Source organism: Acanthochromis polyacanthus, chromosome 1 (genome assembly GCF_021347895.1).
Source record: "Acanthochromis polyacanthus isolate Apoly-LR-REF ecotype Palm Island chromosome 1, KAUST_Apoly_ChrSc, whole genome shotgun sequence".
Lineage (NCBI taxonomy): Eukaryota > Metazoa > Chordata > Actinopteri > Pomacentridae > Acanthochromis > Acanthochromis polyacanthus.
The window spans coordinates 37,969,555-37,994,262 of NC_067113.1; the positions used below are offsets into that span (position 1 = coordinate 37,969,555).

The window sequence follows — 24,708 nt, forward strand, 5'->3', positions numbered from 1 at the left end:
GAGTTTAGATGTTTAGTGATGTGATTTAGCTTCAGAGTAGGATTTAGTTCATTAAGAGAGACTGTGAAGACATGGAGGTGTCCACAGACCTGAAAACATGGAGGTGTCCACAGACCTGAAGACATGGAGGTGTCCACAGACCTGAAAACATGGAGGTGTCCACAGACCTGAAAACACGAAGGTGTCCACAGACCTGAAAACATGGAGGTGTCCACAGACCTGAAAACATGAAGGTGTCCACAGACCTGAAAACATGGAGGTGTCCACAGACCTGAAAACATGGAGGTGTCCACAGACCTGAAAACATGGAGGTGTCCACAGACCTGAAGACACGGAGATGTCCACGGACGCGAAGACACGGAGATGTCCACAGACCTGAAGACACGGAGGTGTCCACAGACCTGAAGACACGGAGGAGGCCAAACGATTAACCGACTATTGACTCTGAAGGGCTCCAACTAACATTTAAAGAGAAAATGGAAAACGTGCATCCCTAATTGACAGGTTTGGATTCAAAGTGAATTTCTATTAATGTTGGTTCTGATTTGTTTCCATAATTTATTCATTGGTTTTTACTAAATTCTCTCCAGATTCTAACATGTTTTAAAGAACTGAGAGCACCTGAAGCAGTTCTGTTGTTTCATAAAATGGACCAAAAAAACGAGAAAATTCATCAAAATGTCCAAAAATATGAATAAAATATCTGAAGACATTAAAACAAGAATTGGGAAAAAAAAGTCTGTAAACTATTACTAAAGGATGAGAAAAGTAACAATAAAATTGACCAAAATGTCAAATAAAACATGTTTCTACTGATCATTTAGTCTGGTTAAATCTGATCCATGTGAAAAAATGTACAAAAAAACGTGGATTTAAGATCAAATATTCATAAAATGTACCAAAAGCACAAGAGAATTCATCAAAATGTTCAGCAAAACGTGGATTTGACATGAAATATTTGGTAATAAAGCAGCGTGGAGTCGCACATTTGTTCTTGAATTAGTTTTATTAATGATCCATTTTTCGTAAGAACTTGGTACAAAAGTGAGACTAATCTTTAATCAGCTGTTTCCTGCGTCATAAAGAAGAGAAACTACGTTGGCATATTCAGACAAACACTTCCTATACACACTATCCACTGGACAGCTCCAACCAGAGACACTTCTAGACATTTCCTCTAAACACGGCCGTCGCGTCGTCGCCTCTGTGGCAAAAACAAAACGTCGAACGCTGCGAGCTAAAGTCAGAATGCAGAAAGGAATAGAAAACCCCGACGTTCATAAAAGAATATAAAATGTTCTTTTTGTTCAAATGTCGTGTCGTGTATTAAAATAGATCTGTTTAAGCACTGCACAGTTTCTCCCGGAGAAGAGTTCTAGAAACGATGAGGAGGTTGGGAGATATGATCTTCATGGATATGCTTCAGTCATGGCACATTCAGACCACCGGGACGAGAGAAGGCAGCCGGAGGTCCAGAGTCTGGAAGGTTTATAACAAATAAACCAACAGAACAGCGTCACAGTGTCCGGATCTAACAGGAAATACGCAACCTTTCAGTAGAAACCAATTTAAGGAGTAAAAAAGCCAAGAAAAAGACTCAAAGTTTGTCCAAAATGTCCCAAAAAACTAACATTTAGTCTAGAAGTGAGCCCAGATTCTCCCAAAAAGACTCAAAGTTTGGTCAAAACTGACTCAAAAACAAAATGACTAAAAACTGTTTCAAAATGAACAAAAAATGATCCAAAATAACTAAAGTTTTGTTCAAAATTACAAAAAATGGTACAAAACTGACTCCAAATGGAACTAGAATAGTTCAGAAACAATTGTTCAAAATAATGAAACTTTTTCTTGACATTTTTTGACTCAAAAATTTGCCAAATGATGACTGAAATTTGGTTAAGGAATTACTAAAAATTTGTCCAAAATAATTGAATCTGTCAAAAAATGACTGATTTTTTTCCAGAAATGATTCAAAATGTCTCCAAAGTAACTAAAAATTTTATGGGAATTTAAAAAAAAAAAAATGCTCCAAAAATTCTGACAACAAATCCTCGAAAACACAAAAAAATGAGTCAAAGCTTCTAATATTGAAGCTTCTAGTGGAGAAAAGAGTTTATTGTGTTTAATCTGAGTCATTTGCAGGTGAATGAAGAAGCTTGTGATGTTCTGTGGAACCTTCAGCTCTTCCAGACTCTGGAACCTGAACAGCAGATGAATGATTCTTGTGCATTTTAAAGATGGAGGTGATGAAGTGTTGGTTTGAGGCTGAAGTCTGGAGGTTTGTGCAGCTTTAAGAGGAACCCTGGAGGTTCTGGATGTTTTTCTTCTTTCATGTTCTCACCCTGAAGATCAGCTGATGGATCTTTTCTCTGCAGTTTTACGGAAACCAGATGTTTCAAACCAAACATCTGCTGTCTGTTGAGTTTACTGCTGGACTAAAGACGCACAAACTTAAGGAGCTTCAGTTTGTAGCAGCAGAGCGGACTTTACAGACAAACACCTGAACACACCATGAGTCATGGAATGCATTGCGAGTCTTAGAACGCATCATGAGTCTTTGAATGCATCGCAAGTCTTTGAACAGATCACTAGTCTTTCAACGCGTCGACCGACTCCCCCCTTTCAGAAACATTTTGTAGGTGTTTGTTGATGTTTGTTGGTTCTTAATGGTTCTTGTTTGTTTGTCGGTGTTTGTTGGTTCTTAATGGTTCTTTTTTATGTTTTTTGGTGTTTGTTGGTTCTTGTTGGTTCTTGTAGGTGTTTCTTTGTTGGTGTTTGTTGGTGTTTCTTTGTTGGTGTTTGTTGGTGTTTCTTTGTTGGTGTTTCTTTGTTGGTGTTTGTTGGTGTTTGTTGGTGTTTGTTGGTGTTTCTTTGTTGGTGTTTGTTGGTGTTTCTTTGTTGGTGTTTCTTTGTTGGTGTTTGTTGGTGTTTCTTTGTTGGTGTTTGTTGGTGTTTCTTTGTTGGTGTTTGTTGGTGTTTCTTTGTTGGTGTTTCTTTGTTGGTCTTTGTTGGTGTTTCTTTGTTGGTGTTTCTTTGTTGGTGTTTGTTGGTGTTTCTTTGTTGGTGTTTCTTTGTTGGTGTTTGTTGGTGTTTGTTGGTGTTTCTTTGTTGGTGTTTGTTGGTGTTTCTTTGTTGGTGTTTCTTTGTTGGTGTTTGTTGGTGTTTCTTTGTTGGTGTTTGTTGGTTCTTCTTGGTGTTTGTCTGAAAGTCGGAACTGGTTCTGATATGGTTCTAAATCAAATCTTTGATTCTAAATCAAATCTTTTCTTCTTGAAGGCATCTTTCCACCATTTGTTCATGTTTGTGCATCAGCAGGTAGCAGAGCTGCACCTGGCCGACAGGTGAGGACAGGATGAGTCAGACAGGAAGTGAGACGCCTCCAGACCAACAGGAAGACGAGCGAGACGGATGGACTGATGGAACCGAGCGGAACCGACAGAACCGGGTGGAACCGACAGCACCAGGCGGTCCACCGACAGTCGGAGTGTTGTAGTTCCACGGAGGCGTCGCATTTCTGTCCTGAAACGACGCAACAAAGACAAACGTGACGAGACGATGAGTTGAGGCAGTGTTCGTCACAGCTGTTAGAAAGTGGATAAAAAAACAGGAGATGGAGTCCAGCAGAAAAACAAAGAGTTTTTTGGCATATTTTCTGTTCTGGTTAAAGGGAGGACCACGCTGGGCCTCAGGAGCTTCTCTGCTGCAGGAACCTCAACCCTGGAGCTCCTCATCGATATGTGGATCACAGGTCAGGAGGATTTACAGCTCAGACAGCCACAAACATTCATGTTGCTTCAATAACTTTCCAGGAGTTTTTGTACCTTTAAACCAGGGGTGTCAAACACGAGGCGTGAGGGTCCAACCTGGGTCTCCAGAGGGTCTGAAACCGGCCCTCCAGAGGCTGTTTTGTTTCTTGCTTTTGTCAGTTTTGTGTTTAGTTTTTGTTCATTGTTTTCTTGTTTTGTAACTTTTTGTCTAATTTTTTGTTTCTTTTGTTTTTGTCTCGCTTTTCTCATTTTGTTTCTCACTTTTATCATTTTGTGTCTTATTTTTGTAATATTTTGTCTTGATTTTGTTTTCTTTTCTCGTCTGACTGTTGTCATTTTGTTCCTCGTTTTTGTCGTCTCGCTTGTGTTTTTTTCTTATTTTTGTCATTTTGTGTTTTAATTTGTCGTTTTTGCCTTGTTCGTGTCATTTGTCCATTTTTCTGTCATTTTTTGTCTTTTTTGTTTTGCTTTGTGTTGTTTGTCTCATTTGTTTGTTTTGGTTCTTGTGTTTTTCATTTTTGTCTCTTTTGTGTTTTGTTTTGTGTCCTTTGTCTCATGTTTTGTCGTTTTGTGTCTCATTTTGTAATATTTTGTCTTGTCTTTGTTGTTTTTTGGTCTGATGTTTGTGGTTGTGATCCTCCAGTAAATCCTCTCTGGTTCCAGGTGACTAAATGTTGTGTTCCTTTGTAGACACTCTGTGATCTGGAAGTTGTGATGTGGAAATGATAAACTGAGGCTGAACATATTTTCTTTAGGAATTTCAGGTTGTTCATGATGTTTAGTGAAAAGATAATTCCTTTAATGTGAACATTTTTTCACTAAAACAGAGGAACCCTTAGAAGTTGTGGTTATTTATAGGTTCTTTATAGGTTTTTTCTGGGTTATTATGCTGTGGTTTTACTGGAATGTGGACTAGAATGAGTCTGACACCGCTGATTTAACAGATAAAGTTTTACTAGTGAAACCTGGATGCTCTCTGCTGTTAAACTGTGATATTTCAGGTGTTTTTTCTGGTTTCTGAGGCAGAGAAGCAGCTTTCTGACTGAACTCCAGCTGTGTGACTCCAGTAAAGATGAGAAGAATGAGAATAATAAACGTATGTACAGTGATCAGGCATCAGCATGAAAATACTAAAATCTCCACTAGAAATGCTAATTTCTGTACTTTTATCTTAAATACTTTTTCTTTGACTCTATTAATACTGAAAAAGGTTATTCTCTGTTTTGTTTGAAGGCTCGTATGCATTTCCATACACCTGAATTCTTATGGCAGACAGAGGGATAGATCTGTACAGTTCTCTACTAGTTCTACTCTACGTTCTCTCACTACACCAGAACAATGGTTAGAAAAAGGGAATATCTTCTGGGCCTGTGGCGGCGCTGTTCTCTAACTTTTAAATACATTAAGGCCAAGAATAAATAGAAAAGAACTTAAAAAAGAAATCTCGTAAGCACTGTAGGTGTTTAAAAATACTCAGTGGAGATAGAGGCTCTCAGTCCGGATATTCAACACAAACGGCCAGGGGGCGGGGCTAGTTAGTGACGTCATCCTGACTGCTCTGAAGGGGCGGGGCCGAGGGGCCGGTGGCGGCGCTGGTGGGTTTGATCCAGGATGGGGACAGCAGCGAGGCGGCAATGGTGGCGGTGGTCGTCATGGTGACCTGGATCAGCTGGTCGCGCTGGATCAGCCTGATGAGAGCTTTGAGGCGTTCCAGAGACGCCTGAGTGTCCCTCTGCTGCCCCAAGAGGTGGTCCCGCAGGTCCACGCAGTGCTGCAGGGGGGAGGACATGTTAGCGTTAGCTTAGCTTAGCATTACCTGAACATTAGCCTAATGCTAGCAAAAGCTTGAGCTTGGTATTACCTGAACAATAGCCTAATGCTAGCAATAGCTTTAACTTTACTATTACCTGAACAATAGCCCAATATTAGCAATAACTTTAGCTTAGTTTTACCTTAACATTAGAAAGAGCTTCAGCTTATTACCTTAACAACAGCCTAATATTAGCAATAGCGTTAGCTTAGCATTACTTGAACATTATCCAAATATTAGCAATAGCTTTAGCTTAGTTTTCCCTTAACATTAGAAAGAGCTTCAGCTTAGTATTACCTTAACAACAGCCTAATATTAGCAATAGCTGTAGCTTAGCATTACCTGAACATTAGCCTAATATTAGCAATAGTTGTAGCTTAGCATTACCTGAACATTAGCCTAATATTAGCAATAGCTGTAGCTTAGTATTACCTTAACAACAGCTTAATATTAGCAATAGCTGTAGCTTAGCATTACCTGAACATTAGCCTAATATTAGCAATAGCTGTAGCTTAGCATTACTTGAACATTAACCTGATATTAACAATAGCTTTAACTTAGCATTACCTGAACACTAGTTTAATATCAGTAATAGCTTTAGTTAGTATTACCTTAACAGCCTAATATTAGCAATAGTTTTAGCTGAGCATTAGCATACCTGTAGCTTAGCATTAACCTGATATTAGCATTAGCTTAGCAATTCCTGAACATTACCAATAGCTTTTGTTTAGTGCTACATTAACACAAGTTTCATATTAGCAATAGCTTTAGCTTACCATTTATTACCTTAACATGAGCAATAGCTGTAACTTAGCATTACCTTTAACTTAGCATTAGCATAGCATTACTACAGCATAGACCAGGAAAAGTTGGAATGCTGCAGTGATCAACATATGGTTCTCAGAAGTGAATGAAACACATTTGACACTGGTCCGTGTTTAACTCCGTTTTCGGACACCAAACAGCTGATCGAATGTTAGCAAAAAAAGTTTAGCATGCTATTCAAGGAAACATGAACAATTTCAAGTTTAGTATGTTGTCCAAAGTGTGAAAATAGTCATAGTTTAGTGTGTCGTCTGAAATGTCAATAAAACGTCATATTTTTCATACTAGTATAGTTTAGGTCTTACAACTTTGTGAAAACCTCATTGTATAATCTCTTGCTAAAATGATTTGGAAATTTTCAGAGGTACCACATTATCAGAGTACAGTGAGGAATGGAAATGGGAGGAAAGAAACCATCAGATTGGAATGACTCACCAGGAAATCCTCCATCACCACTCATCACCTACAATTCACCCGATCTCACCTGCACAGGTGTATTATTTACCTGGAGCATCAGGTTGAGCTTCTTGTCTTGTTCCTCCAGGTGAACACACTCCTTCTTCAGCTCAGTGTTTCTCCTCAGCAGCCGCCGTTTCTCCTCCTGTCGCACTACAACACACAAAACACACGTATGAACCACACAACACACACGTATGAACCACACAACACACACGTATGAACCACACAACACACACGTATGAACCACACAACATGCTGTCAGAACATGTATGAACGTGAATCCTCACCTGTCTTGTGTGTGACGTATGACTGGACGAAATTCTGAGGCCACGACATGTTTTCTTTGTTCAGAACCTGTAGATCAGAAAAGCTTTTGATTTACATGTCACTGGAACAAAACTGGAAATAAAAGCTGCTCGCTGATGAACAGAACCGCTTGTTTCTGACAGAGAAATGTTTCTAGAATTCATGCTAAGCTAAGCTAACCACAGCTAGCGAGGAGAAATGTTCCCTTTACTGCATAGTAAATCTAAAGCAGCCTATTAGCGTAGCTTCTTTGCAACTGCTGTTTTTACACTCTTTCATTGGGCCAGGCTATCAGATCCCCCTAGTTTCCAGCCCTTATGCTAAGCTAACCTAACCACAGCTCGACTTCAGCTCAGAGACAGATGTTCAAACTGAATCCACTCACACATCTATTCAGTACAGCTGAAATCAGCCAGCTAGCATAGCTTCTTCAACACAGCTAAATGCTGTTGTAGTGACTGTTTTTAGCCTTTATGCTAAGCTAATTGGCAGCAGGCAGCAGCTACATACATGAGGCATGTGTTTGAAAGTATTTCTGTAACTACAACCAGTGCAATACCTTCTTCTGGCACTTGGGGCAGTACCAGGGGCCTCTGGGGGGCGTTTTTAGTGGAGGGTGGAGGCAGTTGGGGTGGAAGGCTCGGGGGCAGTTGTGGCAAAGCTGTAGCTCACCATCCTCCTTACAGATGGCACAGTGGTCGTCATGCTCCAAGTCCTCCTGAAAGCACAGACAGACGTCAGGACGAAGCAACTTTAAAACTTTACAGTTCAAATTAAAACTTTACACGTTAAACTAAAACTTTACACTTTAGCCTCAAACTTTGCAGCTCAAAGTAACTTTACATTTTAACCTAAAACTTTACAGCTCAAACTAAAACTTCACAGTTTAATCTCAGACTTAGTTTTAATTCTTTACAATGGGACTGTTTGATCTCAGGAGCTTTTAAAGGATCAGCAGTGAATTGATAATTCTTAATCTGAGCTGCAGCAGATTTTCAACGGTTTTTGGACCAGGCTGGAGTAAAAATATGTGACTAAACAGAGTTTTGTATTTCTGAGGATCGTGATGAACCGCCAACTCACAGTTGAGAAGCAGTCATGTGACCTACCTTCCAGCAGAAGTCCTCAGAGTCTAGCATGTGGATGAAGCAGAGCAGAGTTAGTGCAGTTAGAGCCAAGCAGGAAGTGCAGCCGGAAGTAGAACAGGAAGTAGAGGAGGAAGTAGAGCAGGTAGTAGAACAGGAAGTAGAGCAGGAAGTAGAGGAGGTAGTAGAACAGGTAGTAGAGCAGGAAGTAGAGGAGGAAGTAGAACAGGAAGTAGAACAGGAAGTAGAGCAGTAAGTAGAGGAGGAAGTAGAGCAGGTAGTAGAGCAGTAAGTAGAGGAGGAAGTAGAACAGGAAGTAGAGCAGGTAGTAGAGCAGGTAGTAGAGCAGGAAGTAGAGGAGGAAGTAGAACAGGAAGTAGAACAGGAAGTAGAGCAGGAAGTAGAGCAGTAAGTAGAGCAGTAAGTAGAGGAGGAAGTAGAGCAGGTAGTAGAACAGGAAGTAGAGCAGGAAGTAGAGCAGGAAGTAGAGCAGGTAGTAGAACAGGAAGTGGAGCAGGAAGTAGAGCAGGAAGTAGAGCAGGAAGTAGAGGAGGAAGTAGAACAGGAAGTAGAACAGGAAGTAGAGCAGTAAGTAGAGGAGGAAGTAGAGCAGGTAGTAGAACAGGAAGTAGAGCAGGAAGTAGAGCAGGAAGTAGAGCAGGTAGTAGAGCAGGAAGTAGAACAGGTAGTAGAGCAGGAAGTAGAGCAGGAAGTAGAGCAGGAAGTAGAGGAGGAAGTAGAACAGGAAGTAGAACAGGAAGTAGAGCAGTAAGTAGAGGAGGAAGTAGAGCAGGTAGTAGAACAGGAAGTGGAGCAGGAAGTAGAGCAGGAAGTAGAGGAGGAAGTAGAGCAGGTAGTAGAACAGGAAGTAGAGCAGGAAGTAGAGCAGGAAGTAGAGCAGGTAGTAGAGCAGGAAGTAGAGCAGGAAGTAGAGCAGGTAGTAGAGCAGGAAGTAGAGGAGGAAGTAGAACAGGAAGTAGAACAGGAAGTAGAGCAGGAAGTAGAGCAGTAAGTAGAGGAGGAAGTAGAGCAGGTAGTAGAACAGGAAGTAGAGCAGGAAGTAGAGCAGGTAGTAGAACAGGTAGTAGAGCAGGAAGTAGAGGAGGAAGTAGAACAGGAAGTAGAACAGGAAGTAGAGCAGGAAGTAGAACAGGTAGTAGAACAGGAAGTAGAACAGGTAGTAGAACAGGTAGTAGAGCAGGAAGTAGAGGAGGAAGTAGAGCAGGAAGTAGAACAGGTAGTAGAGCAGGAAGTAGAACAGGTAGTAGAACAGGAAGTAGAGCAGGAAGTAGAGGAGGAAGTAGAGCAGGTAGTAGAACAGGAAGTAGAGCAGTAAGTAGAGCAGGTAGTAGAACAGGAAGTAGAGCAGGTAGTAGAACAGGTAGTAGAGCAGGAAGTAGAGGAGGAAGTAGAACAGGAAGTAGAACAGGAAGTAGAGCAGGAAGTAGAACAGGTAGTAGAACAGGAAGTAGAACAGGTAGTAGAGCAGGAAGTAGAACAGGAAGAAGAACAAGAAGGCTGAATCCCAAACCGCCCCCTACACACTATCCCTACACACTACCCCTCCGTTTGCGCGTTCCCGTGGAGGGTCCTCCATATTAAGGGCCGTCCCAAACCGCGTAGTGCGGAGGGAGAGTGGACTGTTCAGCCCTTAAATAGCGAGTCTGCATCAATGCTCACTCTGGACAACTTTTTCAGGAAGTGCAACGTCCAAATGGAGGAGGAAACAAACATATCGATGTGAGTTGCACATGTGTCCATTATTTCTCCCACGCCTTTTTCACACTGACAGAACATCACAAAAAGAGTGGTGAAAAAAGCTAAAACAAAAGAAACAAATCATCTTCTCTGCTGACGTTTGATTTAATTGTGCACCCCCTGACACCTTAAAATTTGAACACAACTGACAGAATTCATTCACTCATTTGTTGGATTTGAAATGCCAGATAATAGGATTGGAAAAAATGTGAGTGAAAAAAAGTGGGACACTTTCGTCTTCTGGAAGCAGCAGCGATCCTTGTTAGTTGCAACCTGTGCCACAGCGCTACAGCCATGACAGTAGGCGTCTTTGTGTTACCATGGCGATGACGTCTTCCGTTTTCCGGTGAGGCGACAGGGCGTCCCATTCCTGACGATCGTATTTATACCCTCCCCCTTCAATAATAGGTGCCCTCCACAGCTGCGAGTGTGACTTCTTTTGGAGTGACACTCGGTAGTGTAGGGGGAGTGTGTAGGGGCGGTTTGGGATTCAGCCGAAGTAGAACAGGAAGTAGAACAGGTAGTAGAACAGGAAGTAGAACAGGAAGTAGAACAGGAAGTAGAACAGGAAGTAGAACAAGAAGTAGAGCAGGAAGTAGAACAGGAAGTAGAACAGGAAGTAGAGCAGGAAGTAAAACAGGAAGTAGAGCAGGTAGTAGAGCAGGAAGTAAAACAGGAAGTAGAGCAGGTAGTAGAGCAGGAAGTAGAACAGGAAGAAGAACAAGAAGTAAAACAGGAAGTAGAACAGGAAGTAGAACAGGTAGTAGAGCAGGAAGTAGAACAGGAAGTAAAACAGGAAGTAGAACAGGAAGTAGAACAGGAAGTAGAACAGGAAGTAGAACAGGAAGTAGAACAGGCAGTAGAGCAGGTAGTTGAGCAGGTTAATCGGCATTAAACTTTTAATGCGCAACATGGGTCAAAAGTGGCCCATATTCCATTAAATACTAAAATTCTGAGTTCAGTTGTTAGTTTTAGTTTAAACTGTAAAGATACAAAGTGTAAAGTTTTGGTTTAAACTGTAAAGATTTAGTTTAAAGTGTTAAGATTTAGTTTAAAGCATAAAGACTTGGTTTAAAGTGTAAAGTTTGAGTTTAAAGTGTAAAGTTTGAGTTTAAAGTGTAAAGTGTTGTTTTCGTGTAAAGTTCTAGATTAAACTGTAAGTTGACCTACATGTTAAATATGGGTCACTTCTGAACCATGTTGTGCATCAAAGCGTTTAAGGTGAGAAACACTAAAATGAAGCTGGAGTTTGAACCCAAACCATCCAGAACCAGCAGTAACTTTCTGAATATTTCCGGTGTAGGCCATTTTAATGGACTTTAGCTTCAGACAGGTGGAATGTAGAACACATCATTCAGATTATTTCTGCTGCTCTGGGATCAGGTTCTGTTGATGATCTCACCTCGAGCTGACAGGAACAGAGAGCTGTTCAGGTAATGAGACGCCAAACGTTTCCGCTGCAGACACAGAACATCAGATTAGAGACGTCAACTAGTCAGATCTAACATATGGGTTCTATACGTGGGTTCTACGTATGGGTTCTACGTGTGGGTTCTGTAGAGCGTCTGGAGACAGTCTATAATTAAAGTTGAACAGAACAGAGACCTCGGGTTCGAACAGGCCGCTGTAGGCCGGGTTGGCTGTGCTTCTCCTCTTCCTCTCCTGCCTCCTGGTTTGGATCTCTGATCACACAAACACACATTTAAACACTTCAGAACGCTGACGCCGTTTAAAACACTCTGAGTCTGAAATTACTTCTATAAACACACATTCTGTCCATGTTCCATGTTCTGTTTTATGTTCCGTGTTCTGTTGTTCTATATTCTATTGTTCTATGCTCTTCTCCACAGTGCTTCCTTGAACTCTGGTTTGTTTTTCATGATGGAAAATATTCAGAAAACTGAACCAAACATTTATTTCTTGAAGACTTTTCATGTTATAAAACCTGAAAGTCTTCCATCAGATAAATTAATAAAACCTTTGATTATTAGTGGAATTATTACAGAGAGAAATATTATTATTTGTTATTAAACTAAACCATCAACATGCAGTAAAAACTGTTCTGACCATGTGACCTGCTGTGACCATGTGACCTGCTGTGACCTGCTGTGACCATGTGACCTGCTGTGACCTGCTGTGATCATGTGACCTGCTGTGACCATGTGACCTGCTGTGACCATGTGACCTGCTGTGATCATGTGACCTGCTGTGACCATGTGACCTGCTGTGATCATGTGACCTGCTGTGATCATGTGACCTGCTGTGATCATGTGACCTGCTGTGACCTGCTGTGACCATGTGACCTGCTGTGATCATGTGACCTGCTGTGATCATGTGACCTGCTGTGATCATGTGACCTGCTGTGATCATGTGATCATGTGACCTGCTGTGATCATGTGACCTGCTGTGATCATGTGACCTGCTGTGACCATGTGACCTGCTGTGATCATGTGACCTGCTGTGACCATGTGACCTGCTGTGATCATGTGACCTGCTGTGATCATGTGACCTGCTGTGATCATGTGACCTGCTGTGACCTGCTGTGATCATGTGACCTGCTGTGACCTGCTGTGACCTGCTGTGACCATGTGACCTGCTGTGACCATGTGACCTGCTGTGATCATGTGACCTGCTGTGACCTGCTGTGATCATGTGACCTGCTGTGATCATGTGACCTGCTGTGATCATGTGACCTGCTGTGACCTGCTGTGATCATGTGACCTGCTGTGACCATGTGACCTGCTGTGACCATGTGACCTGCTGTGATCATGTGACCTGCTGTGATCATGTGACCTGCTGTGACCATGTGACCTGCTGTGACCATGTGACCTGCTGTGATCATGTGACCTGCTGTGATCATGTGACCTGCTGTGACCATGTGACCTGCTGTGACCATGTGACCTGCTGTGATCATGTGACCTGCTGTGACCATGTGACCTGCTGTGACCATGTGACCTGCTGTGATCATGTGACCTGCTGTGATCATGTGACCTGCTGTGATCATGTGACCTGCTGTGATCATGTGACCTGCTGTGACCATGTGACCTGCTGTGATCATGTGACCTGCTGTGACCATGTGACCTGCTGTGACCATGTGACCTGCTGTGACCATGTGACCTGCTGTGATCATGTGACCTGCTGTGACCATGTGACCTGCTGTGACCTGCTGTGACCATGTGACCTGCTGTGATCATGTGACCTGCTGTGACCTGCTGTGACCATGTGACCTGCTGTGATCATGTGACCTGCTGTGACCTGCTGTGATCATGTGACTGCTGTGACCATGTGACCTGCTGTGACCATGTGACCTGCTGTGATCATGTGACCTGCTGTGACCATGTGACCTGCTGTGACCTGCTGTGACCATGTGACCTGCTGTGATCATGTGACCTGCTGTGACCTGCTGTGACCATGTGACCTGCTGTGATCATGTGACCTGCTGTGACCTGCTGTGATCATGTGACCTGCTGTGACCATGTGACCTGCTGTGACCATGTGACCTGCTGTGATCATGTGACCTGCTGTGACCATGTGACCTGCTGTGACCATGTGACCTGCTGTGACCATGTGACCTGCTGTGACCATGTGACCTGCTGTGATCATGTGACCTGCTGTGACCATGTGACCTGCTGTGACCATGTGACCTGCTGTGATCATGTGACCTGCTGTGACCATGTGACCTGCTGTGATCATGTGACCTGCTGTGACCATGTGACCTGCTGTGACCATGTGACCTGCTGTGATCATGTGACCTGCTGTGATCATGTGACCTGCTGTGATCATGTGACCTGCTGTGACCATGTGACCTGCTGTGACCATGTGACCTGCTGTGATCATGTGACCTGCTGTGACCATGTGACCTGCTGTGACCTGCTGTGACCATGTGACCTGCTGTGATCATGTGACCTGCTGTGACCTGCTGTGACCATGTGACCTGCTGTGATCATGTGACTCACCCTCCAGGTGTTCTGTGGTGACGAGGCCGAGGGCAACCATGAAGGCGATTTTCTGGAAATGAAGAACAAATAATAAATTGCTGCAGATGGAACTCTTAATAAAGAATCAATAACCAATACATGTTCCATAGGCTTGTAAACATCATGGTACATGTATGTAGTATGATCTGCTCACCTCAGGGTCCTCGTCCTTCTTCTGGGCATCCTGAGGGACGTCGCCCCCTGGAGGCCCGTCGGTGCTGCTGGGAGTCTGAGGCTGGATGATGATCACCTGAAACCCATCATTGATTATTGATTACTGATCGGGTTCAGTCATTATTATTTATTCGTGTCTTTGATCAGTTTTTCTTTGTGACCTCAGTTTTGACTTCCAGGTTGCAGTGAAACCTCCTGCAGTCAGAACTCAGGGTTAACAGGTTAACATTCTTATTTTATTTCTGACGTCTTTTCTTTCTCAGTGAGGATGTTTTTAGAAATCTGATCTATTATTCTGGAGCTGCACCTTCACGGCTTCGCTGACCGACGATACCCCGTTCCCGGCGGCGGGCGAGGCAGCGATGATGGCGTAGGCGACGCCGGGTCCGGCTGAGGCGTGCTGGGCGGAGCCTCCGGAGTCGGAACCCCACGACGGCGAGGCGTCGCTCTGTCCGTTGGGCTGCCGGTCGGGGCTGAAGGTGCTATTGGCGGTGGGCAGCGTGGGGCCTTTAGGGCTCACCACCGCCGTTCTCTGCTGGCCGGACGGCTGCAGCTCCTGGAGGGGAACCAGGGGAAGGCTGTCCGGGATCTGGGTCTTTGGCCTGACCTGGACCACACACACAAACACACTTTAATACTGCACAATATAATAGAACGATACCAGAGGAGAACCAGGAACACAGAAGCTTCCACATTCAAGACATCTGTCATGTAAATAATAAAAAGGAACTAAAAATGTGAATAAATATTTGATATTCTAAATATTTGAACTGCAGGATGAGGCTGATGAAACACTGAGTTTAATAAACAGAATGAAGTGAATAAAGGGCTGAGATCAGATCTGTGGTTCTGCTGCCTCCTGCTGGATGGATCTGGTTCTGCAGCTTTAAATCATTACAACCTCATTATTGATCACAGAGACCAGGTGAGCAGCTTATCTGAGCTGTCTCTGCAGAAATATAGAAATTATTACTAATATTTACTGTTGGAAAACTCAGCAGGTGAGCAGCTTACCTGAAGCAGCACATTAATATAAATATTATTATTAACAATATTAATATCCATACCTGAGGTAGCACAGTGGCTGCTTGTCCTGCCAGCCGGTGCAGGGAACTGACTTGAGGCACCTTAATGGGAACAGCAGTAAGAGTTCCCAGCATCTGAAACACACCAGTTAGAACCAGTCAGAACCATAAGGTACCTGTGGTTTCAGTTCAGACCAGCAGAGGATCCCAACATCATCAGAACAGCTGAATAAAATAATAAAATATTTACTTTAAAAAGCAGCAAATTCTGACGTAGGGGGAACCAAGGAATTTAAACATTTATGGCTGAAAAACTTAAACCAAAACCCACCCAGACCAGCCTAAAACCATTCTAAACCGGCATAAAAACATTCTAAACAGATATAAAACCATTCTAAACACATCTAAAAGCATTCTAAACGGATCCAAAAGCATTCTAAACAGATCTAAAAGCATTCTAAACGGATCCAAAAGCATTCTAAACGGATCTAAAACCATTCTAAACGGATCTAAAACCATTCTAAACGGATCCAAAAGCATTCTAAACAGATCTAAAAGCATTCTAAACAGATCTAAAAGCATTCTAAACGGATCTAAAAGCATTCTAAACGGATCTAAAAGCATTCTAAACGGATCTAAAAGCATTCTAAACGGATCTAAAACCATTCTAAACGGATCTAAAACCATTCTAAACAGATCTAAAAGCATTCTAAACAGATCTAAAAGCATTCTAAACGGATCTAAAACCATTCTAAACGGATCTAAAACCATTCTAAACGGATATAAAACCATTCTAAACAGATCTAAAAGCATTCTAAACAGATCTAAAAGCATTCTAAACGGATCTAAAAGCATTCTAAACAGATCTAAAAGCATTCTAAACGGATATAAAACCATTCTAAACAGATCTAAAAGCATTCTAAACAGATCTAAAAGCATTCTAAACGGATCTAAAACCATTCTAAACAGATCTAAAACCATTCTAAACGGATCCAAAAGCATTCTAAACAGATCTAAAAGCATTCTAAACGGATCTAAAAGCATTCTAAACGGATCTAAAAGCATTCTAAACGGATCTAAAAGCATTCTAAACGGATCCAAAAGCATTCTAAACAGATCTAAAAGCATTCTAAACGGATCTAAAACCATTCTAAACGGATCTAAAAGCATTCTAAACGGATCTAAAACCATTCTAAACGGATCTAAAACCATTCTAAACGGATCTAAAAGCATTCTAAACGGATCTAAAAGCATTCTAAACGGATCTAAAACCATTCTAAACGGATCTAAAACCATTCTAAACAGATCTAAAAGCATTCTAAACAGATCTAAAACCATTCTAAACAGATCTAAAACCATTCTAAACGGATCTAAAAGCATTCTAAACGGATCTAAAACCATTCTAAACAGATCTAAAAGCATTCTAAACGGATCTAAAAGCATTCTAAACGGATCTAAAAGCATTCTAAACGGATCTAAAAGCATTCTAAACGGATCTAAAAGCATTCTAAACGGATCTAAAACCATTCTAAACGGATCTAAAAGCATTCTAAACGGATCTAAAAGCATTCTAAACAGATCTAAAACCATTCTAAACGGATCTAAAACCATTCTAAACGGATCTAAAACCATTCTAAACGGATCTAAAACCATTCTAAACAGATCTAAAACCATTCTAAACGGATCTAAAACCATTCTAAACGGATCTAAAAGCATTCTAAACGGATATAAAACCATTCTAAACGGATATAAAACCATTCTAAACAGATCTAAAACCATTCTAAACGGATCTAAAACCATTCTAAACAGATATAAAACCATTCTAAACAGATCTAAAACCATTCTAAATGGATCTAAAACCATTCTAAACAGATCTAAAACCATTCTAAACAGATCTAAAACCATTCTAAACGGATCTAAAACCATTCTAAACAGATCTAAAACCATTCTAAACAGATCTAAAACCACTCTAAACGGATATAAAACCATTCTAAACAGATCTAAAACCAATCCAAACTGACCCAAAATTAGTCCAAAAATCTCCATCAACATTGAAAATCAGTGTGAAATAAATAATGAACATAATTCTTTTTTAAATTGTGTTTAATGACCTGAGGAGGAATTTAATTCTATTTTATTTTCAAACATTGAATCATTTTTAGGCAGTTTGAAGTTCATTAGTTGGAAGGTTTTGCCGTTAGAAAACATCATTATCAACCAATAAAAGAATAAAGCCATGAAGGTTTTAAATTAAAATGTTCCACAAAAAGCTGGAAGTTTTCCTCACAGCCTTGATTTGGATGCAGAATCCTCATTTACTTTCATTTTCAGCCATATTAAAGCTGCAAACAGAAAATAGATTCATGATTAGTATTCTGCTGTTCGGTCTCTAAAACTGTGGATCAGTTTCCTCAACATTTAGTTTATAGATCTTCAGAAACCAGAAAATATTCACTGAACATAAAAATCACAGAATCAAGACGGTTTTTACTGAATAATTCCTGGAACTGATGAGAACTGATGCAGATAAATCAGAGCACAGCCGGGCATCACTGAGCACGCTCAGAAGGAGGGCTGTGATTGGCCCCCAGACGTCAGCTGGAGCAGAATAAAGGATGAAGCTGCTGCCGACCTTCATCCTACTGGGGGAGGGGCCTCAGCGGTTACCATGGAAACTGCAGCATGAATTCTTGCACTGCTTTCATTTTGGTAATTGCCGCCTCTTTTCTCAGAGCTGCAACTTCTCCTCAGGGTTCCTCAGAACACAACCTGACTGATGAACTGCAGGCAGTGTTCTACTGTAGAACAATGAGAATATACAGCAGAGGAACATCTACAGCTGGTGGTAGAACATGTACAGCTAATGGTAGAACATCAACAGCTGATGGTAGAACATCAACAGCTGATGGTAGAACATCAACAGCTGATGGTAGAACATCAACAGCTGATGGTAGAACATCAACAGCTGATAGAACATCTACAGCTGATAGTAGAACATCTACAGCTGATAGTAGAACATCTACAGCTGATGTAGAACATCAACAGCTGATGGTAGAACATCAACAGCTGATGGTAGAACATCAACAGCTGATAGTAGAACATCTACAGCTGATGGTAGAACATCAACAGCTGATAGAACATCTACAGCTGATGGTAGAACATCTACAGCTGATAGTAGAACATCTACAGCTGATGGTAGAACATCTACAGCTGATGGTAGAACATCAACAGCTGGTGGTAGAACATCTACAGCTGGTGGTAGAACATCAACAGCTGGTGGTAGAACATCAACAGCTGGTGGTAGAACATGTACAGCTGATGGTAGAACATCAACAGCTGATGGTAGAACATCAACAGCTGATGGTAGAACATCAACAGCTGATGGTAGAACATGTACAGCTGATGGTAGAACATGTACAGCTGATGGTAGAACATCAACAGCTGGTGGTAGAACATCTACAGCTGATGGTAGAACATCTACAGCTGATGGTAGAACATGTACAACTGATGGTAGAACATCTACAGCTGATGGTAGAACATCTACAGCTGATAGTAGAACATCTACAGCTGATGGTAGAACATGTACAGCTGATGGTAGAACATCTACAGCTGATGGTAGAACATCTACAGCTGATGGTAGAACATCTACAGCTGATAGTAGAACATCTACAGCTGAATGTAGAACATCAACAGCTGATGGTAGAACATCAACAGCTGATAGAACATCTACAGCTGATGGTAGAACATCTACAGCTGATAGTAGAACATCTACAGCTGATAGTAGAACATCTACAGCTGATGGTAGAACATCAACAGCTGGTGGTAGAACATCTATAGCTGGTGGTAGAACATCTATAGCTGATGGTAGAACATCTACAGCTGATGGTAGAACATCAACAGCTGGTGGTAGAACATCAACAGCTGGTGGTAGAACATGTACAGCTGATGGTAGAACATCAACAGCTGATGGTAGAACATCAACAGCTGATGGTAGAACATGTACAGCTGATGGTAGAACATCTACAGCTGATGGTAGAACATCAACAGCTGGTGGTAGAACATCTACAGCTGATGGTAGAACATCTACAGCTGATGGTAGAACATGTACAGCTGATGGTAGAACATCTACAGCTGATGGTAGAACATCAACAGCTGATGGTAGAACATCTACAGCTGATGGTAGAACATGTACAGCTGATGGTAGAACATCTACAGCTGATGGTAGAACATCAACAGCTGATAGAACATCTACAGCTGATGGTAGAACATCTACAGCTGATAGTAGAACATCTACAGCTGATGGTAGAACATCAACAGCTGATGGTAGAACATGTACAGCTGGTGGTAGAACATCTATAGCTGGTGGTAGAACATCTATAGCTGATGGTAGAACATGTACAGCTGATGGTAGAACATCAACAGCTGGTGGTAGAACATCAACAGCTGGTGGTAGAACATGTACAGCTGATGGTAGAACATCAACAGCTGATGGTAGAACATCAACAGCTGATGGTAGAACATGTACAGCTGATGGTAGAACATCAACAGCTGGTGGTAGAACATCTACAGCTGGTGGTAGAACATCTACAGCTGATGGTAGAACATGTACAGCTGATGGTAGAACATCTACAGCTGATGGTAGAACATCTACAGCTGATGGTAGAACATCAACAGCTGGTGGTAGAACATGTACAGCTGATGGTAGAACATGTACAGCTGGTGGTAGAACATCAACAGCTGATGGTAGAACATCAACAGCTGATGGTAGAACATCTACAGCTGATGGTAGAACATCTACAGCTGATGGTAGAACATCTACAGCTGATGGGAGAACATCAACAGCTGATGGTAGAACATCTACAGCTGGTGGTAGAACATCAACAGCTGATGGTAGAACATCAACAGCTGGTGGTAGAACATCAACAGCTGATGGTAGAACATCTACAGCTGATGGTAGAACATCAACAGCTGATGGTAGAACATCTACAGCTGATGGTAGAACATCTACAGCTGGTGGTAGAACATCAACAGCTGATGGTAGAACATCAACAGCTGGTGGTAGAACATCTACAGCTGATGGTAGAACATCTACAGCTGGTGGTAGAACATCTACAGCTGATGGTAGAACATCTACAGCTGATGGTAGAACATCTACAGCTGATAGTAGAACATCTACAGCTGGTGGTAGAACATCTACAGCTGATGGTAGAACATCAACAGCTGATGGTAGAACATCAACAGCTGATAGAACATCTACAGCTGATGGTAGAACATCTACAGCTGATGGTAGAACATCTACAGCTGATGGTAGAACATCTACAGCTGATGGTAGAACATCTACAGCTGATGGTAGAACATGTACAGCTGATGGTAGAACATGTACAGCTGATGGTAGAACATCTACAGCTGATGGTAGAACATCTACAGCTGGTGGTAGAACATCTACAGCTGATGGTAGAACATCTACAGCTGATGGTAGAACATCAACAGCTGGTGGTAGAACATCTACAGCTGATGGTAGAACATGTACAGCTGATGGTAGAACATCAACAGCTGATGGTAGAACATCAACAGCTGATGGTAGAACATGTACAGCTGATGGTAGAACATCTACAGCTGATGGTAGAACATCTACAGCTGATGGTAGAACATGTACAGCTGATGGTAGAACATCTACAGCTGATGGTAGAACATCTACAGCTGATGGTAGAACATGTACAGCTGATGGTAGAACATCTACAGCTGGTGGTAGAACATCTACAGCTGATGGTAGAACATCTACAGCTGATGGTAGAACATGTACAGCTGATGGTAGAACATCTACAGCTGATGGTAGAACATCTACAGCTGATGGTAGAACATGTACAGCTGATGGTAGAACATCTACAGCTGATGGTAGAACATCTACAGCTGATGGGAGAACATCTACAGCTGATGGGAGAACATCAACAGCTGATGGTAGAACATCAACAGCTGATGGTAGAACATCTACAGCTGGTGGTAGAACATCAACAGCTGATGGTAGAACATCTACAGCTGATGGTAGAACATCTACAGCTGGTGGTAGAACATCTACAGCTGATGGTAGAACATCAACAGCTGGTGGTAGAACATCAACAGCTGATGGTAGAACATCTACAGCTGATGGTAGAACATCAACAGCTGATGGTAGAACATCTACAGCTGATGGTAGAACATCTACAGCTGGTGGTAGAACATCTACAGCTGATAGTAGAACATCTACAGCTGGTGGTAGAACATCTACAGCTGATGGTAGAACATCAACAGCTGATGGTAGAACATCAACAGCTGATAGTAGAACATCAACAGCTGATGGTAGAACATCTACAGCTGATAGTAGAACATCTACAGCTGGTGGTAGAACATCTACAGCTGATAGTAGAACATCTACAGCTGATGGTAGAACATCAACAGCTGATAGTAGAACATCAACAGCTGATGGTAGAACATCTACAGCTGATGGTAGAACATCTACAGCTGGTGGTAGAACATCTACAGCTGATAGTAGAACATCTACAGCTGGTGGTGGAACAATCTGATTAAACTGATCGTTAGTGTCTTTAATTTCTGATCCTCTTTGTTTCTCTGAAGCTTCTGGTTCTGAACCTCTTAACATTTCCAGGTGTTGTCACCTGTTTTTATCTGAAATCTCACTGTCACTCACCTGAACAGGTGAAAAACTACACCCTGTTCACCTGATAATGGAAGGTCTGGATCTGATGTTCACAGACATGAACCAGCCAATCAGAACAGGTACAGGTGAGTACAGGTGACGTACCTGGGAGGGGGGCAGCTCTGTGGCTCTCCGGCTGCTGAACGTCTGCAGGTTGATCGGGGTCGTCTGCTCCGAACTCGCCGCCTTCTGTCCGTTGATGTGTGCCGTCACCATGGAGACGGGAGTCTTGGCGGGAACCACGGAGATGGAGATGCCCTGATTGGACGGTTTGATGAGTGACAGAGGCTTAGTTGAACCGACAGGACAAGTTCTGATCGCCAGCTTCTGAGGAGACACACAGGTGGACGGACAGGTGAGACACACAGGTGGACGGACAGGTGAGACACACAGGTGGACGGACAGACAGATGTGTGTGTACTACTCTCTCCTTCTAAAACTACATTTGCCATCAGCAGCTGGAGTCACTGAGAAGAGTCTGACCACAACAGCAACACCTGAGACACACCTGGGACACCTGTCCGCCCTCTAGCTACTTATTAAATGTTGATGTCAGACTGATGGTCCAATCAGAGCAGCTTTCAATTATTGTGTCTAAAATCATCCCTTGATGGAGCCTCCTGATTGGAGGATGTCCCGAGGACTCTGACAGACGATGCAATCTGATTAGCTGCAATCTGAGAGGTGTTGGCGTCGTGGTAACGAGTGGTTCGGTACTCGGCACTGTCAGTGCTTGGACACTAACAACAACAACAACAACAACAACAACCACACAATAACAGCAACAATAACAACAACAACAATAACGCAACAACAATAAAAACAAACAACACAACAACAACAATAATGCAACAACAACAACTCAAAATTATAACAACAACAACAACAACACCGCTTCATTCCGTTTAGTTCTGTTGTCATCACTGCATCAACTATATCTAAACTGTTCCTATATCTAATTTAACACTAACTTATTTTATGAAACATTCGTTTTATTAATTTTATAAACACGTATTTATTTTCTGAAACATTGGTTTTATTTATTTTATGAACACACTTATTTTATGAAATATTCTTTTTATTTATTTTATAAACATTTATTTTATGAAACTTTCGTTTTATTTATTTTATAAACATTTACTTTGTGAAACATTCGTTTTATTTAATTTATCCAGACGTATTTATTTAGCTGGTGGTTTAACAGTCCAGATGTCCAGAACATTCCAGTTATTCTACGTGTTTCTGTAAAAAACATTAAATGAAACTGAGTATCTGCAGATTGAACCTGGACATCAGGAATAAAAATGTTTGGATCCAGAGTTGAGCAGCATCAAGAGAGTTAACGAAGGTCTGATATTATTATTGATCCGTGCAGCAGCTGATCAATACTCTCTGTGTCGCTGTGATCACTGATCTGGATTCTGCAGGTACTTAAAGATCAGAACTTTTTAAAATTGGCATCAGGTTTCAGTAAATCAGCTTTAATTTTATTTTTCTATGATCAATAAACCAATCAGCCTGAAAACATCACAAATCAGAGAAAAACATCAAACAAGTTTCAGTGAAGTCGATGGAAACTTAATTAGTTCAACACTTTGTTCAGTTGAAAGTGTTTTAGAGCCGACAATAAGAAAGAAACAACCAGAGAGCAACATGCTAAGCTAGCAGTACCTTTATTTGGCCTTTATGCTAAGCTAACAGTTTCTGTTCACAGCCTTTATGCTAATCTAAGCTAGCAGTACCTTTATCCAGCCTTTATGCTAAGCTAGCAGTTTCTCTGTTTCCCGTCTTTATGCTAAGCTAAGCTAGCAGTACCTTTTTCCAGTCTTTATGCTAAGGTAAGCTACTAGTTTCTCTGTTTACAGTCTTTATTCTACGCTAAGCTAGCAGTACTTTTATCTGCCCTTTATGCTAAGCTAACTGTTTCTGTTCACAGCCTTTATGCTAAGCTAAGCTAGCAGTACCTTTTTCCAGTCTTTACGCTAAGCTAAGCTAACAGTTTCTCTAAACCAGCTTAAACAGTCTGAACCCTAACAACCTGAATCTTTCAAAGGTTCATCCATTCAACAGCTGTTGGTTTCTGACTCCATGTATCAGTCACATGACCACATCTGTAAATATACAAACATGTAAATATACAAACATGTAAATAAACAGAAACCTGGTCCAGACCAACAGAACCAGGTTCCTACCTGTCCGTTCTGGAGTTCATTGAGGCCTTTACACAACGTGGGATTCTGCAAAAGAGAAAAGAAAAACACAATTTAATCCTTCTTGTTTTCATGTCTGAGTTTGAAAAAGGAACAGAAGGAATCATTCCAGCAGGTTATCAATAACAGCTGATCGATCGATCAGTCCAGGAAATAATCCACAGTGGAGATAAATGCTGGTTGTAGAGGAATATAAAATACTGATAAATATGAGGTCTGGATGGAGGAACAGAAGAACATCGGGTTTAAAATTAAGATCTGACTGAAACAGATTAAAATAACTCAGAGACAAAGATTCAGTCTCAGAATTAAAAACATTTTAACAGAAATATCCTGAGATTCAGAAAAACCAAATGTGTTGCTGACGTTAGATCCCAACTCTTAGAACAGCTTTAGGTTTGTGACTGGACTTAGACTGGTTTTAGGATGGTTTAGACCGGTTTAAGGATGGTTTTAATGTGACTGGTTTTGGACTACTGAGTCCCATTAGCCTCAACCAACAGGAACTAACAGGAACCATCTGGAACCAACAGGAACTAACTGGAACCAACAGGACACCAGAAGCACAAACAACACCAGCTGAGACTAGTGGTTTTAGACTGGTTTTAGACCTGAAAA

At 41.7% G+C, this 24,708-nt stretch overlaps 1 protein-coding gene and 1 long non-coding RNA gene across 5 annotated transcripts in view; one reads left to right on the plus strand and one right to left on the minus strand.

Moving 5' to 3' along the window:
* Positions 1 to 987: 987 nt before the first annotated feature.
* The window catches only part of LOC110964052 (PHD finger protein 21B), a 33,915-nt gene continuing 10,194 nt past the window's right edge, over positions 988 to 24,708 (minus strand). For 2 of the 4 annotated variants that reach the window (XM_051952202.1, XM_051952210.1), the window contains exons 2-14: positions 24,073 to 24,117; positions 21,986 to 22,204; positions 15,229 to 15,321; positions 14,469 to 14,768; positions 14,142 to 14,237; positions 13,967 to 14,018; positions 11,616 to 11,692; positions 11,413 to 11,467; positions 8,277 to 8,299; positions 7,727 to 7,885; positions 7,149 to 7,215; positions 6,908 to 7,011; positions 988 to 5,538 (exon numbers count right to left, since the gene is read on the minus strand). In XM_051952202.1, the coding sequence (XP_051808162.1) occupies positions 5,299 to 5,538; positions 6,908 to 7,011; positions 7,149 to 7,215; positions 7,727 to 7,885; positions 8,277 to 8,299; positions 11,413 to 11,467; positions 11,616 to 11,692; positions 13,967 to 14,018; positions 14,142 to 14,237; positions 14,469 to 14,768; positions 15,229 to 15,321; positions 21,986 to 22,204; positions 24,073 to 24,117 (1,530 nt within the window). In that variant the 3' untranslated portion in view covers positions 988 to 5,298. Of the gene's footprint in view, positions 5,539 to 6,907; positions 7,012 to 7,148; positions 7,216 to 7,726; positions 7,886 to 8,276; positions 8,300 to 11,412; positions 11,468 to 11,615; positions 11,693 to 13,966; positions 14,019 to 14,141; positions 14,238 to 14,468; positions 14,769 to 15,228; positions 15,322 to 21,985; positions 22,208 to 24,072; positions 24,118 to 24,708 lie in introns of all 4 variants that reach the window. The other 2 variants (XM_022212642.2, XM_022212643.2) reach the window with 1 other exon arrangement.
* LOC127535258 (uncharacterized) lies at positions 8,453 to 9,560 on the plus strand. Its single transcript, XR_007944093.1, has 3 exons — positions 8,453 to 8,577; positions 9,190 to 9,321; positions 9,514 to 9,560. It is a non-coding gene; the product is annotated as an uncharacterized LOC127535258 (long non-coding RNA).